General features: G+C 45.7%; 1 protein-coding gene across 1 annotated transcript in view; it reads right to left on the reverse strand.

Annotated features, from left to right (window-relative positions):
• Positions 1-4823: 4823 nt before the first annotated feature.
• Positions 4824-24373, reverse strand: part of EPHA1 (EPH receptor A1) — a 92540-nt gene continuing 72990 nt past the window's right edge. The window contains exons 8-18 of the mRNA XM_081844912.1: positions 24049-24208; positions 20667-20760; positions 20496-20551; positions 17601-17723; positions 17321-17506; positions 16350-16411; positions 13568-13777; positions 12072-12221; positions 10426-10619; positions 8711-8866; positions 4824-5760 (exon numbers count right to left, since the gene is read on the reverse strand). Coding sequence (XP_081701038.1) covers positions 5682-5760; positions 8711-8866; positions 10426-10619; positions 12072-12221; positions 13568-13777; positions 16350-16411; positions 17321-17506; positions 17601-17723; positions 20496-20551; positions 20667-20760; positions 24049-24208 — 1470 coding nt within the window. The 3' untranslated portion in view covers positions 4824-5681. The remainder of the gene's footprint in view (positions 5761-8710; positions 8867-10425; positions 10620-12071; positions 12222-13567; positions 13778-16349; positions 16412-17320; positions 17507-17600; positions 17724-20495; positions 20552-20666; positions 20761-24048; positions 24209-24373) is intronic.

Below are 24373 nucleotides of genomic sequence, written 5' to 3' on the forward strand. Positions count from 1 at the left end.
GCCTTTCTGTGGTGTGTGTGGCTGGGGTGGGTCAGAGAGAGATCATTGCTAAACTACCCAGCAGTGAATCCATTCTCCCTCCATCTCATTTCAGGGGGTTGGACTAGATGACTCTCAAGGTCCCTTCCAATTCTATGGTTCTCTGATTTTCTTTCCTAATGATTCCTAGCATGGATCTTGCCTTTTCACAGCCACTGCACACTGGGTTGACATCTTCATCAAACTATCTACCATGACCTGAAGATCTCATTCCTGGTCTTGTCACTTCCAGTTCAGCTCAATAGTATATGTGAAGTTAAGATTTTTTTTGCCCCAACATCACTCAACCCTTGTTTACATTGACTTCAAATTTGCCTTTTTACTCTCCATTCATTCTGTTTGGAGTGGTCCTTCTGGAGTTCTGCAATCCTTTTTTTTTTTTTTTTTTGGCCTCTGTATCCAATTGGATGCATCATTTGGCAGAGAGAAAATTGCTGCCTCTTGCTAAGCTTTTCTCCTGCTACTGCTCTTCCTCAGTTTGTTGGCAGTGTTCTCAGTGGTGTTTCCTGTCTATACAGTGGTACCTCGGGTTAAGTACTTAATTCGTTCTGGAGGTCCGTTCTTAACCTGAAACTGTTCTTAACCTGAAGCACCACTTTAGCTAATGGGGCCTCCTGCTGCTGCCATGCCGCCAGCACGTGATTTCTGTTCTCATCCTGAAGCAAAGTTCTTAACCTGAAGCACTATTTCTGGGTTAGCAGAGTCTGTAACCTGAAGCATATGTAACCTGAAGCGTATGTAACCCAAGGTACCACTGTACATTCTTTTCTTTTTTTGCTCTGACCCACTTCCACTTTCCCCTTCATCTTCAAAAGAAGTCGTCATTTTGTGGATCTCAGCTGCATCTCATCCCCTACTCTCATTGAGTAATACAGTGGTACCTCAGCTTACAGATGCTTCAGGTTTACAGACGCTTCAGGTTTACAGTCGCTTCAGGTTACAGACTCCGCTAACCCAGAAATAGTACCTCGGGTTAAGAACTTTGCTTCAGGGTGAGAACAGAAATTGTTCTCCGGCGGCACGGTGACAGCGAGAGGCCCCATTAGCTAAAGTGGTGCTTCAGGATTTTCAGCCGCTGTGATTGACGTCCACGTCCAGCCCTCTGAAGCATTGCTGGGCTAGAAAAGCAGGTTAGCTTTGCTGAGTGGCACATGTGGCCAGGACTGCAACCCCAGGGCCACTCCCTCTTCTGAGAGAGGGAAGTTAAACACCAAACTACTATTGGTAATGTCTGGACACTAGTTGAATGAATACAGACTGAATAGTCATGGGCTTAAAGATAAGAAAGGCGGAAAATGTCATTACCTTTTTTAAAAAGCAATGCCTTGGGTGATAACTAAGTCCCAGGATAGCTCAGTTGGTAGAGCTTGAGACTCCTGGTCTTGGGTCATGGATTTGAGCTCTACGTTGGGCAAGATTCCTGCATTGCAGGGGGCGTTGAACTAGATGGACTTTCATCAATAGAAATGTGAATTATGCCGATTTGTAGTAGATCTACTTGGAATATGACTCTGAGTTGATACTTTTAAATCAGTGACTGAGTGTGCTATAGTTTGAGATCGCCCATTTACATATTCTTTAAAAATTGGGGGGGGGGGTGTTTAAGTATCCTTGTTTTGATGAGGGCTATAACATGCATGACCCTACAAAGCGGAACTCCAGCAGTGCAGAGTAGCTCACCAGTGGCTCTTGTTTTTTGTTTTAAAAAAAGCCTGTTTCTGCTGCTGACCTAGGACTACATTTGCTTGCCTTCTCCATAGAGGCTTTAAGAATCCTGTAATAGTATATGTTGTTAAACTGTAGACTCTAGTGTAGCACTGATTTTAGCCAGGGCAATGTTTATTCCGCCCCCCCCCCCCGAATTTTTTTTTGCCATTTGTGCAGAAAACACACAGCTTGCAGAATTGGGCTTTCTGTAAGGACCCAGTTTATTTTAAAAGAAAAACAGGTTTCTAAATCTCCTGACGTTGATGCCAGAGTAATATGCAGGCTCAGAAACTCAAAAAAAGCCAAACTCTGCACTCTGTAGGCATATTTTGCATGTTTGCAGGCATCTATTGAATTTAAGATATACGTCCAAGCACACCCAGCCCTCCTTGTAATTTATTCTGTCTTTGGTACTGGATCTGGGTACGAGAAGTTTAAGAGTTAAAAGACTGTGCTCTAGCCCAAAGCCACACACCACCTTCTGCATGTACTTGACATCTAACACAAATAGCAAAAGTCCAAAGTGGAGGAGCCTGGCAAATGTTTGCATAGTGTTTAGCTTGTTTGTTCAGGTGAAGTTCAGTTTCGTTCAGCAGCCCCTTGATCTCTTTGTTTCGTTGCTGCCTGCGTCTTGGGAGCTGGAGAGACCCTTCAGATAACTTGACTTTAATGCACTGAGCCTGTGTCCCGACTGAAGGCTGCTGCGGGAGACAGCTCTCTGCAGGGGTGAGATTATTCTCCCCAGCTCTTTTAAGGCTCCTTGGCTCACACCACCAGGCTCTTCCAACTTTGCTTTGAGATGGAGGTTTCTTCCGTGGTCCTCCCATTCTTTGGGCAGCTCATTATACCTCTGCTTAATCTGGAGTCCTTCAGCATAGATAACGCTGAAGGTTACAAGAAAAGAAACCATACAGCCAATAAAAAATAAAAAATGGTAGCTTGGAGGAAATGAATGTTCGCATTGAAGGACAAGTTTCTTGTTTTGGAGGCTGGGAAGGAAATTGGTAGCAGAAGCCATCTGCTGAGTGGGAGGCCTAATGCTGCTAACACTTAACCAGCTGAACTTTGCTCTCTGACACGATCTTTTGAGAAGGAAAGATCCCTAGGCCTGATCCCTGTAGGCTTTTTCATACTTCTGCTTCAAGTCCTGTTAGTAGATGTAGCTTTGGAAGAGTTATGCAGATGGTAAACATGCATAACAATAGTTTTTGTACTGATGGATAGTACTTGTTTCAAGTTGACCCCATTAGTCCAGCAGAAGTTTTTGATGAGTCCCTAAGCTGTAAGTGGTGGTGGGTAGACGCACTGTTTCAATAAGACCTTTCTAGTTCAACTGCACTGGGTATGTTAAATTGGGCAGATCTGGTTTCTACAATCTTTCTTAATTGACATCAATATATAAAAAATGTCCCAAACTTGCCCGGCCTAGTGTTCAAAGTTCACAGACTTGTGGAGGAGTTCAGTAGGTGGAAAACTCATTTTTATGTAGGTCCAACAGTGTAGGGCATAATGTTTATGGACAAGGTGCTGAGAAACCAGTTCTATGGTACAAAATGGTACCCTTAGGCTGCTGCTTAAGTCTTGCAGCTTGATTAGTACCACATCTTAAAAGCAGTGAATGCATTTCAGGATTCAAGCAATGGACATTGGAGTGCCCATGGGGCATGGGCATTGCCACTCCTTGCCAGATCAGTGCCCAGTCCGTAAGAGTGCCTGTTGAAAAGCTACAGTACCATATTGGGATGGCTTGCATTTCTAAAGTGATAGAACTATAGTCCTTTATGTACTATCCTTGTTAAAACTAATTCAGTGGGCATGCAATTCTGAGGAACGTGTCATTTTGGACCTGATCAGAAGGCTGGGAGAGGAGGAATGTGACTCAGTTTTCAGCCACATTGTAGGAAGATGCTGCAGGTTACCGTATTTTTTGCTCTATAAGACTCACTTTTCCCCTCCTAAAAAGTAAGGGGAAATGTGTGTGTGTCTTATGGAGCGAATGCAGGCTGTGCAGCTATCACAGAAGCCAGAACAGCAAGAGGGATTGCTGCTTTCACTGCGCAGTGATCCCTCTTGCTGTTCTGGCTTCTGAGATTCAGAATATATTTTTTTCTTGTTTTCCTCCTCCAAAAACTAGGCGCGTCTTGTGGTCTGGTGCGTCTTATAGAGTGAAAAATGTGGTATATGTTCAGTTCAGTAAGTTCCTGTTTGGTAAACGATTATCTACATTCAACCGGAAATCTTCGCTAGTAGACAGTATTACCCCTCCTCTACCCCTTTTTCTTGTTTTTCCTTGGATGCATAGAGAATAGGTATCCTAATATGACTTTACAGAGTTTGATCCTATAGGTATGGCAGTTACACAGTCTGGTTACTGCTTTGTTAAATTCCCTTCTTATCTTATGTACCCTACAAGGCTAATGCTTCGACTGTGCTTTCAATTTCTTCTTTGCAACTGGAACTGGTCATTGGCTTCTGAACTACATTAAATACTGTCCTCACTAATTTAGGGCTTCAACCTTCAGGACACTGTGTGACTTACTTCTGAGTAAGTACAGAGTTGGTGTCTATGTCAGGTTCTTTATGCTCTTAACATATCTCTCACACCCTGCACATAACTGGTGCTTTGCATATAAATGGTAACAGTGCCTTTATTTTAAATGTATTTTGACTCCTTTTTACCAGTTCTTCCTTGCCTAGGGGCTGTTGTGTTATGTCTTGGCTGGATGGGGGAAAAGGTCCAGGGCTCTGCACTTTGATTTGCATGACAAACAATGCTGTTAACTTTTTCTCTTCAACACAACCACTAAAAGGTAAAGGATCTCTGCACTCTTTTTCATCTGATTATCCAAGGTACTCAGATGCTTTTCCTTAACCTTGAATATTTCTTTGAAAAGGAGCAAAGGTAGCTATCATTTTGTTTTCGTTTTTAAAAAGCTGTAATCCTATAAGGGTAACTTTATGTTAGAGGTAGTTCTCCCTCCTTTGAGAAGGCCGCAAGTCCTGCTTTTAAGTTTTGTGGAACCCAGTAGACAGCCGACTTAATAAGGGGCTGATCCATATATAATAAAAGCCATGGCACAGATTGGATACTTTTATTTACAAAACCATATATACAACACACAACCCCAGGTCCGGGTTTTCTTTCTGACCTCCCCATCCTGCTATTTTAAATATATATAGGCAACATCCTCAACTTGAGGAAGCAAAGCTCTCTGGAGCATGTGGTGCCTAACTGCAAACAAGCCATTTTTGCTCTTAGGACTGGGCTCCAGGAGAGAAAACAAGACACATAAGCAACAAGGGGAGCAATATAAATTTGATCTAACGCTGTGTGATAAAGGCAAGTCCAGGCCACTGAGCTAAGGTACAAGGTAGGCAGTCTTGGCCCCAGGAACTGTGCAAACAATGGCAAGTCCAGTCCCCTCCCCAATCCCTGAGTCTTCAAGCACAACTTTTGCATTTGAAGGGACCCCTTATTGCTAGATAATGGCTTTGCCGGCAGAATGGTTTCAGCTCTGCTTATAATTTTAAGTACACCTTGCTTCCTTAGTCACTATGAAATGCGACGGGCAGAGCGGCTGCTGTGGGAGTAGAAACACAAGAACGAAACAAGAGGTGGAGAGACAGAAAATGAGAGAGAAGCAGGGAGTTTGCATTTTAAGCGCTGGCCACTTCTCTGGCGTTAGTATCTGCAGGGAGCCTCGTGGAGTGTTGCTTTCTGCATTGGGAAGCGCAAGTCCCAACCTGTGCGCTATGGGGCACAAGGAATGCTGGTGGTGCACATGCTGCAGACTCTGCCATCAGCTCTCAGAGCCCCAGGCCAATGCTTGCTGCGCCACTGCAAGATCGCCTCAGTCCGTTCCCCTTCTCTTCTCCTTGTTCTGCTGGGCTCTGTGGCGTTGGGTTCAGTGACAGCTTGGTGATGCGAGACCCCATCACTCTTTGAAGCCTTGGATGCTGCACAGAATACGCTTCTGGTGGCCAGGAAGAGTCACACCCATTTGCTTCAAGTCCCTTGGAAAAAACAGGAGGGGAGAAAGATTAGCTGCCTTGTTTAGCAGGTGAGGGACGTGGGTGGCACTGTGGGTTAAACCACAGAGCCTAGGACTTGCCGATCAGAAGGTCAGCGGTTCGAATCCCTGCGAAGGGGTGAGCTCCCGTTGCTCAGTCCCTGCTCCTGCCAACCTAGCAGTTTGAAAGCATGTCAAGTGCAAGTAGATAAATAGGCACCACTCTGGTGGGAAGGTAAACGGCGTTTCCGTGCGCTGCTCTGGTTCGCCAGAAATGGCTTAGTCATGCTGGCCACATGACGCAGAAGCTGTACGCCGGCTCCCTCGGTCAGTAAAGCGAGATGAGCGCCGCAACCCCAGTCGGCCACGACTGGACCTAATGGTCAGGGGTCCCTTTACCCTTTACATTTTCCTTAGCAGGTGAAGAGATATTGAGAGTGCTAGACAAGCAGAGGGTTTCATAAAGCTGTAGCACCTTAAGAAACCTCTGTCCCCTTTCCCCACCACTTGTTGGTTTTTTTTATTAATAAATTTTATTAGTATTTTCCACACATAAACACGAAAAATATCGAAAAATAACAATACACAAAACACAAAGACCAACATACAAAAAAACCACAAATCCATATCTTACAAGTTAATAATATAAACACTAAAAAGAAAAACAAACATGGTCTTTCCCCACCACCTGTTATGTGTCCTACCAAAGTCCATTCCTAGAAATTCAGCTGAGCTCAAGGCGCAGACCCAGCTCAGAAATATCACCATTTCCAGTTGCTGTCTCACAAGGTGGATCTGGCAAAACTGTCTGCAAGTTGGGAGTGAGACAACATATTTTAGAGCGCTTGGAGGTGTTATGGCAGATCCCAAAAAAGACATGTTAATTCACTGGGAAGGTGATAAAAGAGCTTCAGGAAGCTGAATTTGTAGGACGGCAAGCACAACGCAAAACTATGGGCAGAACCTGCAAAAGTGTCACTCTGCTAAAACATAGTATATCATCCGTAAAACTAAATATACTAAGATGCACAAATACAATCTTACACAATGCAGCAATTCCTTAGCAGTGTGATGGATGCCAGCAGTTATCTTAACTGTCTCATGTGAATTTTGGTATGCTGGTGCTAATTCCTTGGTTCCATATGATTATTTTCATATGTGTCCAGTATTTTGGTATGCGTTAGTGATTTTATCTTATGCTCTTAATAGAAGACCATGCTTATTACTTCTGCAAATATTTCTTACATATCCAGCTCGCCAATGAATCCTATGCCTGCTCACTAGGGAGGAGGTCCCATTGAAATCAGTTCTTGAGTAAACCTTTGCTAGGATCTTTTTTTATCTTGCTGACTTCTCTGGCCAGCTTTTGCAGATTTTTGAAGCCTTACAGAAACCCATACAGTGGTACCTCGGGTTACAGACGCTTCAGGTTACAGACTCCGCTGACCCAAAAATAGTGCCACGGGTTAAGAACTTTGCTTCAGGATGAGAACGGAAATTGTGCAGCGGCGGTGCAGAGGCAGCAGGAGGCCCCATTAGCTAAAGTAGCGATTCAGGTTAAGCATAGTTTCAGGTTAAGAACGGACCTCCAGAACGAATTAAGTTCTTAACCTGAGGTACCACTGTAAAACCTGTTTCACCAGAGTCAATTGTGAGGCAGGAGGGAGTAAATGAATAGGTAAATTGCCCTGTTCAAACCACCTTCATTTCTGAAGGCGGGGGGCGGGAAGAACCACCCTGTTTGTTTTCAGCCTCACTACCAGCCCACATACAAAATGAGATTGTGATAGAGTTGGCTCTAGCTCAGGGCTGGGGAACCTTTGGCCCCCACCCCCATGTTGTTAGACTCTCAACTCCCATCACCCTTGTTGATGCTATCTGGGCCTGACAGCAGCTGGGAGTCTGACAACATCTGGAAGGCCGAAGGTTAACCAGGCCTCTTAACTCACATATTCTCTGCTCTCCAACAAAGCATTACTGTGACTCTTTCTGATTATGCTCTGACTTAAGCTGTTGGTTCTCTGCCCGCTTTTCAACCACAGCAACAGACTCCGTTGGGCAATCATGAGCTAGATAGAAGGATCTATCTCACTCTTGTCTTTACAAGCAGCAGGAGAATGTCTCTCCATCTTCTGGCCAGGATTTTGGCCTTTTATTGGCCCTCCTCTCCTCCTTGAATTATAGCTTAACGCAGAGAAAGTGAGCACATGAAACCTTTTCCTGGTCACTCGGCCTCTGCACCAGGAAAGGCTGCGGTATCTGCTCAATGTCTGCACGGAACCCAGCTACAAGAGAGCAGGGTGAGAAAAGAAGCTGGCAACCCTAAGAAACAGCTATAATGAGAAGTGCTTGTAGAGGGGTACAAGCTTGGTAGTTAAGGAATCAGCGGACAGGCAGAGAGATAGAGAGATTCTTTTGCTGATCCTGTGCATATGAATTTCTTTGTAAAGGTAAAAGGACTTGTGGATGCTTAAGTCCAGTCAAAGGCAACTATGGGGTTGTGGTGCTCGTCTCGCTTTCAGGCCGAGGGAGCCGGCGTTTGTCCACAGACAGCTTTCTGGGTCATGTGGCCAGCATGACTAAACCGCTTCTGGCGCAACGGAACACCATGACAGAAGCCAGAAAGCACAGAAACGCCATTTACTTTCCCGCCACAGCAGTACCTATTTATCTACTTGCACTGGTGTGCTTATGAACTGCTAGGTTGGCAGGAGCTGGGATGGAGCAACGGGAGCTCGCCTCATTGCGGGGATTCAAACCACTGACCTTCTGATAAGGAAGCCCAGAAAGGCTCAGTGGTTTAGACCACAGCACCACCCACGTCCCTGAATGTCTTTGTATGCTGTAGGGAGGTGCAATAGACACAGTGGCACCTAGCTGCATGTCCTCCCTTCCCTCTCCTCTCTTCTGCCCTGGAAGAGCAGAATCCCAAATTCAGGGTGCCCAATGCTTACTCGGCAGAAAGCTCCAGGACGGATTCCATGGTGTTCAGGCCGGCAGTGCGGAAGTTGATGATGTAGCGCTTCATGCGAATGGATTCCAACCACTCTGGGATAGACCGATAAGGAATCCCATCGGAGCCACTGCAGCTGGGGAGGCGGAGCGTCACCCTGGGGATTGATAGGCATTTTCAGACCTGATGGAACACTTAAAATGAAGACCAGTGCCCCCCTCCCACTTCTGATGGAGCTGGAGAGAAATGTCTACCCTTTACCCTAGGAGTCTTGGTTGACTGCAAACTTGACATGAGCCAACAGTGTGACGCGGCAGCTAAAAAAGCCAATGCAATTCTGGGCTGCATCAATAGGAGTATAGCATCTAGATCACGGGAAGTAATAGTGCCACTGTATTCTGCTCTGGTCAGACCTCACCTGGAGTACTGTGTCCAGTTCTGGGCACCACGGTTCAAGAAGGACACTGACAAACTGGAACGTGTCCAGAGGAGGGCAACCAAAATGGTCAAAGGCCTGGAAACGATGCCTTATGAGGAACGACTAAGGGAGCTGGGCATGTTTAGCCTGGAGAAGAGGAGGTTAAGGGGTGATATGATAGCCATGTTCAAATATATAAAAGGGTGTCACATAGAGGAGGGAGAAAGGTTGTTTTCTGCTGCTCCAGAGAAGCGGACACGGAGCAATGGTTCCAAACTACAAGAAAAAAGATTCCACCTAAACATTAGGAAGAACTTCCTGACAGTAAGAGCTGTTAGACAGTGGAATTTGCTGCCAAGGAGTGTGGTGGAGTCTCCTTCTTTGGAGGTCTTTAAGCAGAGGCTTGACAACCATATGTCAGGAGTGCTCTGATGGTGTTTCCTGCTTGGCAGGGGGTTGGACTCGATGGCCCTTGTGGTCTCTTCCAACTCTATGATTCTATGATTCTATGATTCTACCCAGTTCCCATAGACTAGCATGGGGAAGCCGCTGTGGCACTTGATGCAACCCAGGCTGGCACTGATGCCACGCACACATTGAAGGGCAGGGTACAATTCTGCAGAAGTGCTCCAAAAGCACAGAATGCGAGGGTGTGTGCAGAATTCAGCATGCAGGGAATAAGGCCAAAACAAAAGAGATTATCCAGCTATGCATAATTGGACCTGGCAACATCTTTATCCAGTTTTAGGTGCCAGGCAAATCCTTTCCTCCTGAGCTTTGGCCCCTTAATTTGAAGGGTGGCATTGCCTCTTCTAGTGGGGCGGGACCTCTGGTCCTCCCTTTGTGTTTTTAGGTTTTTAATGTTGGTTTTTAATGAAAGCCGCTTTGAATTAACTTGGTAAGAAAAGTGACTAACAAATAATATATATAAATACAGTGGTACCTTGGTTCTCGAACTTAATCTGTTCCAGGAGTCCATTCCACTCCCAAAACTGTTCAAAAACCAAGGCGCGGCTTCCGATTGGCTGCAGGAGCTTCCTGCACTCAAGCGGAAGGAAGCAGCGTCAGACGTTCGGCTTCCGAAAAACGTTTGCAAACCGGAACTCTTACTTCCGGGTTTGCAGTGTTTGGGAACCGATTTGTTCAACAACTAAGCCTTTCAAGAACACTGTAAGACCGCATGTAGAATTTAGCTTTTTTTTTTTATTCTTCCCCTTTGTGTGTGTGTGTGTGCCCGTGTGCATGCACACAAATTTACACAGCTCTGCCCCTTAAGTATTGCCCTGCATATCACTTACCTGGGGTCAAAGTCGGCTACAGTTCGAAGCAAATGTGGACTGGAGATGAAGTGCTCTAGCTGAGCGAAGATCTCCCGGAAGCGGGGCCTCCGGGTCCGGTCATATGACCAACACACCTTCATGATCTCGTAAAGGACGGATGGGCAGTCCACAGGTGGGGGGAGCCGATACCCATCCTCTATGCTCTTCATCACCTGTTCCAGGTAAAACACAAGATCACTGTGAACAGGGCAAACATTCCTTAGAACACAGCTACCAAAGAAGCTGGAGTTGAGGGCCACTTTCTCAGAAGCGTAATGTCTAAATATTGGGAAATCCTTTGGAATTGGAACTGCCACATTTAATCCATTTAATTAATTCGTTAAAAGCGTATAAGCTAAGGAGGTCACCACATTCTTCTGTTAAAAGTAATTCCGATACAAGTTGAAGAGCAAAAGTTATGGATGAGTGGCATCTTAGAAAATGCATCCCTTTCTGCATCTTTGAGAAGGAAAATTACTTCCTAAAGGAGAGATGCTGCTACTGTATTAGATGCACGTCATTTGAAAGCAGTGTGTGAGGTTCCCTTCTAAACTGCTGGGCCATATCCAAAACTTGAGCTTTGCTGGTAACAAGAGTTTCCTCTCCCTCTCAGGGCTTCACACTTAACTTTTCCTCTGCTCTTTCTAGGGACTATGTCTGAGTACGCAATTTTCCTCTGGAGCTCTTTAAAGCTCAGTCAGAGCAAACAGCAATCCACAGAAAGCCCAAATTGACGTTTGCTCCAATTGAGCCCTAAAGAGCAGGTTTTTGAGGGGAAAGCTTGGGGCAAAACAAAACCACACTCAGACACTGAGCTTTTAAGCACGGACCTGTGCCTGGAAAAAGCAGAGAGAAAGTAGATAAGCCCCCTGTCCTCTCCAGCCCCTAGTAAAGGTAAAGGGACCCCTGACCATTAGGTCCAGTCGTGGGCAACTCTGGGGTTGCGGCGCTCATCTCGTTTTATTGGCTGAAGGAGCCGGCATACAGCTTCCCGGTCATGTGGCCAGCATGACTAAGCCACTTCTGGTGAACCAGAGCAGTGCACGGAAACGCCGTTTACCTTCCCGCCGGAGCGGTACCTATTTATCTACTTGCACTTTGACGTGCTTTCGAACTGCTAGGTTGGCAGGAGCAGGGACCGAGCAACGGGAGCTTACCCCATCGCGGGGATTCGAACCGCCAACCTTCTGATCAGCAAGTCCTAGGCTCTGTGGTTTAACCCACAGAGCCACCCACGCCCCCTCCAGCCCCTGCATGCCCCCAAAATCAGCTTCAGGGGGTTGGGAGATCCTCCAAAGTGGATTTGGGAGTGCGTGGAGAAGAGGAAATGGAAGCCCTACTGCACCCACAGATTTATGCTGGCAGAGCACTGGACGCAACCCATTGTTTTTTCTCCTATGCAGATTTAATCAAATTGGTTAATGTACTGAAACTCATGACAAATGGATCTCAGTTGGGCTGCCCAACTATGGCTGCTCCCTTCAGGAAAGTAGGAAACGGAATTTTGGGCCATGGGGAAATCTGGAAACGTGTTCTTTATTACAATCTATTCTAGTTCAGCTCCAGCTCTGCTAATCCAGGAGGTGGTTTCCTTGCTCAATAAGCATTTCCCTTGACCCTCTTACCTCCTGATTGGTCATATCCCCATATGGCTTGTCGCCATAGGACAGCACCTCCCACATGACAATGCCAAAACTCCAGATATCACTGGCTGAGGTGAAGATTCGATGGGCAATAGCTTCAGGCGCTGTCCATCGGATAGGGATCTTGCCACCCTGTTGAAAAAGAGGTTGCAACTGTGAAATGGAAACTACGGTTTGGCTATTCAACTGCAATCTAGGAGCTCACAAAGCCACTCCCTCCTTCCCCGGGGTAGAAAAAAGATGTGAAACACACACACATAAGTAAGCAAGCAAAACGTGGCGTTGTTGCCAGGAGCTCAAGCTGGTGTTCCTTGGAACCTTGGATCATAAAGTTTCCATTTTGTTTGAATGTAGCAGGAAGTAATTTATCAAGATGCAGAGGGCAAAATCCAGGTTTCTTGATAAAATTCTCTAATGTCATAGAGAAGAGAGTAGCCCCCAACCCAGCTAGACTTAGACCTCCTGAGAAGGCATATGCCCAAGCTCCCTTGAGGTCCAATATTATCAATTGCCTGCTTAATTAAAGAGTAGGATATTAGTAGTACTGGAAACCATTAAACCTCTTTTAGTTCAAACCTGGAAATCACTCTTCCAACATCATCCTTTCATACCCATCAAGCCCCTCCCTTCTCAAGTCTATAATGGTCCTGGCCCTATTTGAGTCTCCACGTCCCAGTTCTTTAAAGTATGTTAGATTTCTGGCAGACATCCCAGCCAGGGTCCTGTTGGATGCTCATCTTCATACCCTTGGACCCTGGTGCCCATTCTCTGACAAAACTGAAAAGGATTGGTGAAGTGCTCCTCTCTCTGACTACATTTCTGACTTCAATCGTCTTCTTCCTTCTGCCTCTTTTGAAGCCAAAGTCATGTTGTACAGCCCCTTCTTCCTCTTTCCCTCTCAGTTCCTGGAAAGTTTTCCACTGTTCAATTACCTTTTTTTTTGGGTACTTTTTAAAAATAAAACTTTATTTCTGAGAATGCTCTGACTTGGTCTGTGTTACTCCCTTAAGTACTTTATTCAGGCATTTCACTATACCCAGTCTAAACAATCAGAAAGTTACCTGTCATTTGGCTCTTTGGAGTTTTGAGTAAGTGTGCTAGTTTTGACCCAGCACTACGAGACAAACAGCAGCCTGTCTTCTGCTGGCACAGAGCCAAGGTCACACGGGGGGGGGGGGAGTTGCCTTAATACAACAACTGACCTAAATGTCCCAGTTATTTGTGCGTCTTGATATATCACCAGCTAAACATCACAAATACTGATATATCACAATGTCTGAAATAAGGATGGAGTTATGAGGAGAGGCATTGGCTGGCTTCACACACACACACACAGACACACACACATCAAAATATTGCCAGGTCAAAAACTATGAAACCAATATCACAATATGGACTTCAAACCAGTTTTGGATAATATATTGATACACCGCCCAGCCCTACTCCCTACTTTATTTATCTTGTTTTCATAATTTTACCTTCGTTTCGTAAGTTCCCTCCACGTCGTTTTCTAATATCCGAGAAAGACCAAAATCTGAAACCTTGCACTGAAGGTTATGGGACACCAGAATGTTGCGGGCCGCCAGGTCCCGGTGCACATAGTTGCGGTCGGACAGGTAGGTCATTCCCGAGGCAATGCCCTGCAGCATCGTCACAAGCTGCACCGAAGTGAACTTGTCCATGTTCTCCTGAAACACAAACACAGGCACATAGAAAAGTCTTCTCACTGTGCTTAGCCACTTGTTTCACAGTGAAGAATGCAGTTTCGGAATCGTCGTGGCAATGAAATGTTATAGCCACAGCTTGTGTCCCACCAAAAAACAAATACAGTCATACCTCGGGTTAAATACACTTCGAGTTGAGCGAGTTCGAGTTGCGCTCCGCGGCGACCTGGAAGTAACGGAGCGTGTTACCTCCGGGTTTCGCCGCTTGCGCATGCGCAGACGCTCAAAATGACGTCACGCGCATGCGCAGAGGTGGTGAAAAACGACGCGCGCATGTGCAGACGTGCAGTCGCTAGTTACGTTTACCTCTAGATGCGAACAGGGCTCCAGAATGGATCCCGTTCATATCCAGAGGTACCACTGTACAATGCGCAACAGTCATGGACTGTGGCTTGCCAGCCCTTTGCTTTTAGTCCCAGACAGACCACGGGGGGGGGGGGGCTGGAGTTCCTGATGGGCTGGTGGATATGGCTGATGGGTCTACATTCAGCCCAGTCGGTCACAACTTATCCAGGCTCAGTTCCCAAGAATATCCAGCTGTTTGAGGTAAAAGATTCCAAGGTGGCTAATATAAATTAAATCTTATCAAATTAATCTAAAACAACAACAAACAAACCCCAATAATGCTAAAAGAAAACTGCAGAAAAGAACAATGGCAAGAAAAACTGATGAGCTACACAGAGTTGGCAAAGTTGACATACAAACTACATGAGAAGGACAACCGTGGACTTCAAGGAAGAATGGGAACTTTTTACAAATTATCTAAAAAGTCAACAAAATGATTTGGACTCCTTGGCTGGTTTTGAATAAACATCCACAAATTTATTAGTAGAATATAAGATAGATAAGGCAACAATATGTACAATTTTGCAACATGAAGAGTATAATATGTGCAAATACCGCATTTTTCGCTCTATAAGACGCACCAGACCACAAGACGCACCTAGTTTTTGGAGGAGGAAAACAAACAAAACAAAAAAATTCTGACTCTCAGAAGCCAGAACAGCAAGAGGGATCGCTGCACAGCGAAAGCAGCAATCCCTCTTGCTGTTCTGGCTTCTGGGATAGCTGCGCAGCCTGCATTCGCTCCATAAGACGCACACACATTTCCCCTTACTTTTTAGGAGGGAAAAAGTGAGTCTTATAGAGCAAAAAATACGGTAAATCAGAGAGGGGAGCTGAAGGAAGTCCTTAGTGGGTGGGAGAGGGAGGGATGGGGGGGAATAAAAAGGGGTGTGTAATTGGATATATTGATTATTTGTTCTGTTAAAATTATTTAATAAAAATATGTTTAAAAAAAGAAAAAGAAAAGAAAACGTAGCAAGAAGAATATGGAGAATATAAACATAGATAGAAATGAAAGCCGTATTAAAAGGTTGGGAGAATAGGATTATTTTTGTCTGAGGCCTGAAACGTAACCAAGTGAGCACCAGTGGTGTACCTCTGGGGAGACTGTGCTCATTCCCTGCTTGAGGGCTTCTCACCCGCATCTGTTTGGCCCCTGTGAGAACAGGATGCTGAGCTACAGATGAACCCTTAATCTGATCCAGCAAGGCTCCTCTTACGTTCTTACATAGGGTGCATCGCAACCAGGGTCCCACTATAGAAAAAGTCCTAGATGCCTAACTTCAGAAGGCAAGGGCACCTGGAGAAGAAGCCTCTGAGGAAGACCACATAGTTTCACATGGAATAAAGCAGCCCTTCAGATATCCTGGTCCCAGGCTTTAAAGAGATCCCTAGATCAATGCCAGAAACCATGAGCACTGTCAGACAAAAGAGACAAGTTTCCTTTCCTGGTATGCCCCACAGAGGAACTTACGGTCTTCAAACAAAAATGTATTGGAGGTCCCGGGCCACAGAGAGGTTAGGTTGGCCTCAACCAGAGCCAGGGCTTTTTGGGCTGTGGCTCCGATCTGGTGGAACGCTCTGTCACAAGAGACTAGGGCCCTGCGGGACTTGACATCATTCCGCAGGGCCTGCAAGACAGAGCTGTTCCACCAGGCCTTTGGCCAAGGCACAGCCTGACCCCCTCCTTTGGCAATCCTCACAGAGCCCAATGGTTGCCATTAATCTGTTTTGAATTAATTTTATAATGAAATGATTTTAGAATGTTTTATCATTTTACTGTTGTTAGCTGCTCTGAGCCTGGCTTCGGCTGGGGAGGGCGGGATATAAATAAATTATTATTATTATTATTATTATTATTATTATTATTATTATTATTATTATTATTTCCTCTTCTAGGCCTAGTTATCATTCAGGTGGTAAAGCTCTGGTCAGGCTCCATCACTTCGTAGTGGCATTGGGGAATGACATGGCTAAATACTCCTCCATGCAAAAATAAAAAAAAGTGTGCCTATAGAAAATGATTTGGCAGGGGGATGGGTTCTAGCTGAGCCTTCTTTCTCCAATGTGCTCATTTTCTTAGGCTGAATTTCCTTTTGCATGGAGTCTCCACCTTCAATCTGAATTAATACAGCTCTGATACAGCTTTATCAAGTGGCGATGCCTAAGTGGCTGACGAAAAAGGACTCACCCGTAAGAAGGTGTCCAGAGCCCCATTTTCCATGTATTCTGTGATAATCATCATTGGGTGTCCTGGGAAGAAAAAAGAAAAGAAAAGAAAATTACTAGTGCTGCTCTCACCTTCGTTCCCATCGGCTGGCAGTGACTCTCTAGGCTTCCCCCCCAATGGAAAAGTCATTTTAACCTTTTGAACACATGAAGCTTCTGGTCCCTCTTGCCCAGTTATTGTCTGCTATGCAGCCCTCCAAGCTCACAGGGCAGGGATGATTTATATTATTATTATTATTATTATTATTATTATTATTATTATTGACGCGGGAGGAGCTGTGGGTTAAACCACAGAGCCTAGGACTTGCCAATCAGAAGGTCGGCGGTTCGAATCCCCATCACGGGGTGAGCTCCCGTTGCTCGGTCCCTGCTCCTGCCAACCTAGCAGTTCGAAAGCACGTCAAAGTGCAAGTAGATAAATAGGTACCACTCTGGCGGGAAGGTAAACGGCGTTTCCGTGCGCTGCTCTGGTTCACCAGAAGCGGCTTAGTCATGCTGGCCACATGACCCGGAAGCTGTACGCCGGCTCCCTCGGCCAATAAAGCGAGATGAGCGCCGCAACCCCAGAGTCAGCCACGACTGGACCTAATGGTCAGGGGTCCCTTTACCTTTACCTTTAAGTATATAACCTTTAGAAGACACCTGAAGGCAGCCCTGCATAGGAAAGCTTTTTAATGTTTGATGTTTTATTATGTTTTCATGCATGTTGGAAGCCACTCAGAGTGGCTGGGGCAACCCTGTCAGATGGGCAGGGTACAAAAAATACATATTATTATTATTCTCATTGGAGATTCCAAGGACTGAATCTGGTAGCTCCCACATGCTGCTCCAGCACCTTCCACAGAAGCCTCACACTCACTGGTGATTCCACGTAGTGAAAACCGTCCCATTCCACCACCAGGCACTAGTGCTCCGTCATGGCTGAGCCCTTACGTTTTGTAACGACTCCTTCCAAGCGGACAATGTTGGGGTGATTGAACTGGCCCATGATCGTCGCCTCGCGCAAGAAGTTCCACCATGTTGAGTCTGAGTAAGTTGACTTCAAGGTCTTGATGGCCACGACGACACGTTCCTTCCCTGGGAAACGCAGGTTCCCACAGTAGACCTCCCCAAACTCGCCTGTGGAGCATTCAGAAAGAAAAAGCGGGTATTGGGGATATAGAAAAAGGGGATCACCTGACCAGAGAGAGAGCAGGAACCTCATGATACGCACCTTCGCCAATAACAGTTTCCATGGTGACAACGGATGGGTCTAGCTCTTTTGTGAATTCTAGGACTCCCCTGCTGGGGTCGTCATAGGGCTGGAGGTCTACGTATGGCTTCAACCAAATCTCATCTGTAATAAAGAGCCATGGCTGTAAATGATTTCTGCACAAAGGTTTTGAGGCTCTTTCAGTACAGTAAGACGCAAGAACTCCCCCGGCCCACATCACAGTCCTAAACGTATTGGCTTGGGAAAGTAAATCTCGCTGTGTAAGGTTGCGCGGTGGGTTAAACCACAGAGCCTAGGACTTGCTGATCAGAAGGTCGGCGGTTTGAATCCCCACGACGGGGTGAGCTCCCGTTGCTCGGTCCCTGCTCCTGCCAACCTAGCAGTTCGGAAGCACGTCAAAGTGCAAGTAGATAAATAGGTACCGCTGTGGCGGGAAGGTAAACGGTGTTTCCATGCGCTGCTCTGGTTCACCAGAAGCGGCTTAGTCATGCTGGCCACATGACCCGGAAGCTGTACGCCGGCTCCCTCGGCCAATAAAGCAAGATGAGCGCTGCAACCCCAGAGTCGGCCACGACTGGACCTAATGGTCAGGGGTCCCTTTACCTTTACCTTTTAAGGTTACAGCCTTAAGCTACTAGAGCAAATGTACTGAAGCTGAAGGAGAACAGGAAAAGTTGCCAAGTTTTAAAAGCACTGAATTTTGCCTGCAAAGGAAGAAACAAAAGCACACTTGGGAGTGTGCTCCTAATTCTTCCTTTGAAGCACCTGAGCCTTGAACTCTCCCATGCCCAATGCCACATGCGACATCAGGTGCTGGAGGGATCAGCATGGATCGCCCAATCTCCTAAGATCCGAAGCCCTAACTAGGCCTGAGTGCTGTGGTTTCCCTATGACTGTGCTAGGAAAAATATAGAACAGGACTTCAGATGGATGAATGTGGGGGAAACAGAGCCATGGATAAAAAGTAAGGAAATTCATTCAAGGTTATAAACACAGGGAGAAGTGGGCTGTGCTGCTGCTGCTGGTGGTGAATGAGCAATAATATCCCAGGCTTCTTGCCTGGATATTCAGCTTTTATTTTATTTTAAAGATTTTAGATCAGGGTAGTCCAACAAGCGAGGTCAGCAACATTTGACGCATCCCCAGTCCGTGGCTGGGCTTGGGTAGGAGGCGTGAGGGCTTTGGCAGGATCCTGGAGTCAGGCGTGAGGGCTTTGGCAGGATCCTGGAGTCCTCCCACCTCCTTTCGCGACTTTGGAAGGAGCTGGGAGGGCTCTAAGATCCTGCCCATGTCCTGCCACCTCCTTTCCAAAGCCTGGGATCTTGCTTACTAGGCTTTGGAAAAGCAATGCAAGAGTTGGCAGGTTTGGGTCAAATTTTGGCCTCAGAAATCAGGAAGACCAAAACTTCAATAGAGAATGGGACAAATACAGACTGTATTTAAAAGAACACTGTAATCACTTGAGCTCTTTGGAAGGCTTTCAATAACTCTTGCAATATTACAAAGACTTTGGTTATATGTATAGTGGATGTTTGGTGGCGAACGTGATCCATGCGGGATGCACATTCGCAACCCGCAGCGTTTGAAACCCGCGCCTGCACACGTGCGGGTTGCAATTCGGCGCTTCTGTGCATGTGCAAAGCGCGATTTAGTGCTTCTGCACATGCACGACCGCTGAAACCTGGAAGTAACCCGTTCTGGGTTTCGGCGGTCTGCAACCCCAAAAAACACAACCTGAAGCAGCTGTAACCCGAGGTATGAATGTATTGGAGGATTAAAATTCGGATGAACTATAATATGCAGTTGATTAAGATATATAAAGGACCTACAGAGGGGAGGAGGTAAGTCCTAAGATTCGGAAGAAGCTTGTTTGATTCTAAAATTTAATTGTGTTAACTGTGAGATTTAAAGACTATCTGCAGAAGTATTACAAAATCAATGAATGTTAAAATGATGTTGGATTGAAAACAAGTGGTATTAGCAACAAAGTTAAAAAGAGTATGCAAATAAGTGAATTGATAATGGGTGAAAAGAATTTTGATAATGGGTGAAAAGAAATAGAATTTTGATACGTTAAGATATAGAGTTAAGATAAATAAAAGAGGGTAAGGATTTGCTGATCTGATTTTGTAAATGGGAATACAAAAAGGGAAGGTGTGAGGAGGTCATGAAAATAAGGATATGAACTTTAAAGTTAGCAAAAGAATAATGGTTGTTTTTCTTTTTTCTATTTTTCTTTTTACTTATTTTTTGCGCTTTGTGTATTTTTCTGCTTTGTGATTTTTTCTTTTTTGATGTATTTTGTTAAAAACTTTAATAAATATCTATTTTTTTTAAAAAAAAAGATTTATTTTGCAAAACCAGTAAAAATCATTTAAAAAAAAAGAGGGGGCCTGTCGCGTATTGCACGCCTGTGATGTCACAGTGTGATGTCATGCTGCCTGGAGGAGACCGAACACTCTGAAGGAGCCAGCTGCTGAAGCTGCAACACGCAATGTGTGTGATGGCGCATGCCAGGCCCCCTCAACACTGAGCTGTCCACTGAGCTTTCCAACAAATATTGAAGAGGCTGAAGACAAGGTGGCCCCTTAGAGTTGGTGGGCCTGAGTGTGAGCTTGTGCTTGGCAATATGTATCTGGACTTCAGACTGAGGGACATAGGATGGAGGAGGGGAGGAATTTGGAGCAGAAGTACACCTGCTGAGGAAAAGTTAATCATCACTCTCCCTGCACACATATGCCCTCTAAAACACCCTGCACTACTGACCATCCCCATCAAAGTGGCTTTTGATATTCTCACATGCTCGTCTGGCTGGTCTGCATGTTACATGTAGTTTGGGGCTCTCAACTCCTAAGCCTTTCACCTCCTCTGCCTTCCCCGACTCCAGGTGCTCACCTCGGTCGTAGCTGGATTGCTTGTGGCATCGCCGGGCTCCGCGTCGGTAAGAGTGCCTAAAACAGATAAGGATAAACATCAGAACAGAGACGGTATAACCATCCAGAGCACAGAACAAACCACATAACAATGCCCAGGATTTCCTCCACCCTCGCGAACCACCATCTGTACCTTCGGCAAACAAGGAGACCGACAACCAGACCGATAAACAGCAGAACTCCAAAGATTATGCTGACAATCACTCCTCCAGAGGGCATCCCAGTGTCTGCAAGAGCAAAACGCAGGTTATAGACACCGTTCCAGCACCAGGCCGCCCTAGCCAGAGCTCACCACTCCTGAAATATATATGGATTTCCATAGAGATTCAGAGTAACTGTATGCATAGGTATGTGAAAGCACATACCTATTGTTTCAACCAGATGTAAGGAAAAGTAACGAAGAAGTGGCATTTACGCTTAGAGCTCAATGTCCAATAATGCACCACCTTTGCCTCCGATTTTGCAGAGTACAGACCACAAATTATTTGGTCTATTTTGTGCATATAAATGCTACTTACATGTTTCCTACAATGTATATAAGTGAGATAACCCCATTCCCCCCAGTAGTGATGTATGGAAGTGAAAGCTGGACTATAAAGAAGGCTGATCGCTGAAGAATTGATGCTTTTGAATTATGGTGCTGGAGGAGACTCTTGAGAGTCCCATGGACTGCAAGAAGATCAAACCGATCCATTCTGAAGGAAATCAGCCCTGAGTGCTCACTGGAAGGACAGATCGTGAAGCTGAGGCTCCAATACTTTGGCCACCTCATGAGAAGAGAAGACTCCCTGGAAAAGACTCTGATGCTGGGAAAGATGGAGGGCACAAGGAGAAGGGGACGACAGAGGATGAGATGGTTGGACAGTGTTCTCGAAGCTACCAGCGTTGAGTTTGACCAAACTGCAGGAGGCAGTGGAAGACAGGAGTGCCTGGTGTGCTCTGGTCCATGGGGTCATGAAGAGTCGGACACGACTAAATGACTAAACAACAACAACAACTCCATTCCCCAGGCAGGCACATCAGCCCCAGGCAAACACAGTCCTGACACTTTTTGTGCTTTAATATACACAGAAAGTGAACGAGTATTAAACCCCAACGCAAACAGTGAGCACCCTGGGTGTTCTCTTGCTGTCCTATTTATCAAAACTCTTTATCTATAAATACCTGATCTGAGAGGTCATTGGAAGGACTTGAGGAGCTGAACTGTTATGAAGTGTATGCTCATGATGTCAATGCCAAATTTATCCCAAATGCTTTCTTCAGTATTTACGCTGGATATGGAACCACTAGTAAGTGAGTGGCTTGGCCCAGATCCCAATTACACTTTCAGTACTGAGTGCTGTGTGGATAATTTTTTTAAGTGCATTTTGATCTTTCTTTCTTTCTTTCTTTCTTTCTTTCTTTCTTTCTTTCTTTCTTTCTTTCTTTCTTTTTTTGGAAACAATGCTTGGCATTATCCTTAGTTCTAGTTTCCTAAAATGCCTTTGCTGACCTTATTTATCTCATCCAAGGGCCACACTGGGAAAGGGTGGGTTTCAGAGAAGTTTCATACAGCCATTGTTCTTAGCAGATTTTGTGGCATGTTTATGCCACAGCAAATGCACAAGGTGTGCCAACAGACCCTCCCAGGTGTTAGGACCAGCAGAGAGGGCCCTCTTGGTAGTTCTACTTCCCTCAGAAGTTTGGGGGTGTGGTGGCCAAGGAGAGAGCATTCTCTGTGACAGGCTCTACATTCCCTGGTCCTGAATGGGGTAACTGTGCCCCTGAAGGACAGGGTGTGCAGCCTGGGAGTCATTTTGGACTCACAGCTGTCCATGGAGGCGCAGGTTAATTCTGTGTCCAGGGCGGCTGTCTACCAGCTCCACCTGGTACGTAGGCTAAGACCCTACCTGCCCGCAGACTGTCTCGCCAGAGTGGTGCATGCTCTAGTTATCTCCCGCTTGGACTACTGCAATGCGCTCTACATGGGGCTACGTTTGAAGGTGTCCCGGAAACTGCAATTAATCCAGAATGCGGCAGCTAGACTGGTGACTGGGAGTGGCCGCCGGGACCACATAACACCGGTCCTGATTGATCTGCATTGGCTCCCAGTACGTTTCCGAGCACAATTCAAGGTGTTGGTGCTGACATTGAAGGCCCTAAACAGCCTCGGTCCTGTATACCTGAAGGAGCGTCTCCACCCCCATCGTTCAGCCCGGACACTGAGATCCAGCGCCGAGGGCCTTCTGGCGGTTCCCTCATTGCAAGAAGTGAGGTTACAGGGAACCAGACAGAGGGCCTGTTCCACAGGTGCCATGCCCACCCTGTGGAACACCCTCCCTTCAGATGTGAAGGAAATAAGCAGCTATCCTGTCTTTAAAAGACATCTGAAGGCAGCCCTGTTCAGGGAAGTTTTTAATATTTAATGCTGTACTGTTTTTAACACTTGATTGGAAGCCGCCCAGAGTGGCTGGGGAAACTCAGCCAGATGGGCGGGGTATAAATAATAATTAATTATTATTATTATTATTATTATTACATTGTGGAATTCTCTCCCCACAAGAGGTGTGTCGGGCTTCTTTACAGCTTTGGGTGGATGCTGTCAATGTGTCTCTTTATCCTGGCCTCTGATATCTTATCAGCACCCAACCTATTCTTGAGGCTTGTCTTAACTATTTTTTTCTTATGAATTTTAAGTTGCTGTAACCTGCTCTGGGACCTGTGGGTGAAGAGAAAGTAATAAATTTAGCAACAAGAGGCACTAGAAAGCCACAGTAAGAAGGGTTTGCAGGTTCATTTTTCCAGGAGCTTAGGCACATAGACTTGCCGCACACAGTTTATGCATTCCTTGCAGGAAGCTGGTGTAACAAAGAGGGGAGCTTCAGGCAGCAAATAGGATTGCTGCATGAAACAGCTCTCAGTCTCCAAAGGGAAGTCGTTTGCATTTAGTTTTAGTTTTGCAATGCAGATCTAAAAGCATTTCTAATTACCATGCCAAAAAACCAAACAATATATTAGCAAAGCAATTTAAAAAGGAAGCTGCCTCCTAGAAACTTATATATTGAGCACCCATCCTGATTTGTTCGTACAGAGACTATAAATAAACTGTTATCTTACACTTTATAATGCATTTCCCCATCACTTTCCTAACAGCAAAAAAAGTATGACCTCAAGTGTTTTAGAGCCCATTGAGTAAAAAAGATTGTACAGAAATGCTACCATATAATGCCTGGAAAAGTTGCAAGCAAGTGTGTGTATGTATGTATGTATGTATGTATGTATGTATGTGTAAGTTTGTTCCATTTTCCTTATCTTCCTTATGAAAATCCACACACACCAGTGGAGTCACGGTAGGTAACGTCACAAATAGCAACTTCAGGGATGGGGTGATTTCCTTTAGAAAAACATCTTGGAGTGGGTGGAAAATTAGCTTCCTACACTTGCAGCACTGAATTGTTCCTTGCATCTAGTTTAGTCCCAAATCCATTAGCAAGAATCCCTCCTTTACAAACAAAGTGGGGCATCAAGGGGTCTACCTTGTGGAAGAGTGCGGAATTCCTGTTCCTGGGAATATGGCCCAGCTACAGAGTCTGTGATGGAGCGCACGCGCATCAGGTAAGCTGTGTCAGGCTGCAGATTTGCCAAAGTTACTTGGGGTTCCTGGAGGTGCTGGACAGTGTAGTGCTTCTCTTCTCCCTGCAAAACAATTACGCTGTGCTATAGCAAGGGTTAGGGACGTGGGTGGCGCTGTGGGTTAAACCACAGAGCCTAGGACTTGCCGATCAGAAGGTCGGCGGTTCAAATCCCCATGACGGGGTGAGCTCCCGTTGCTCGGTCCCAGCTCCTGCCAACCTAGCAGTT

This window comes from Podarcis erhardii, assembly GCF_964252035.2.
Source record: "Podarcis erhardii genome assembly, chromosome: 17".
Lineage (NCBI taxonomy): Eukaryota > Metazoa > Chordata > Lepidosauria > Squamata > Lacertidae > Podarcis > Podarcis erhardii.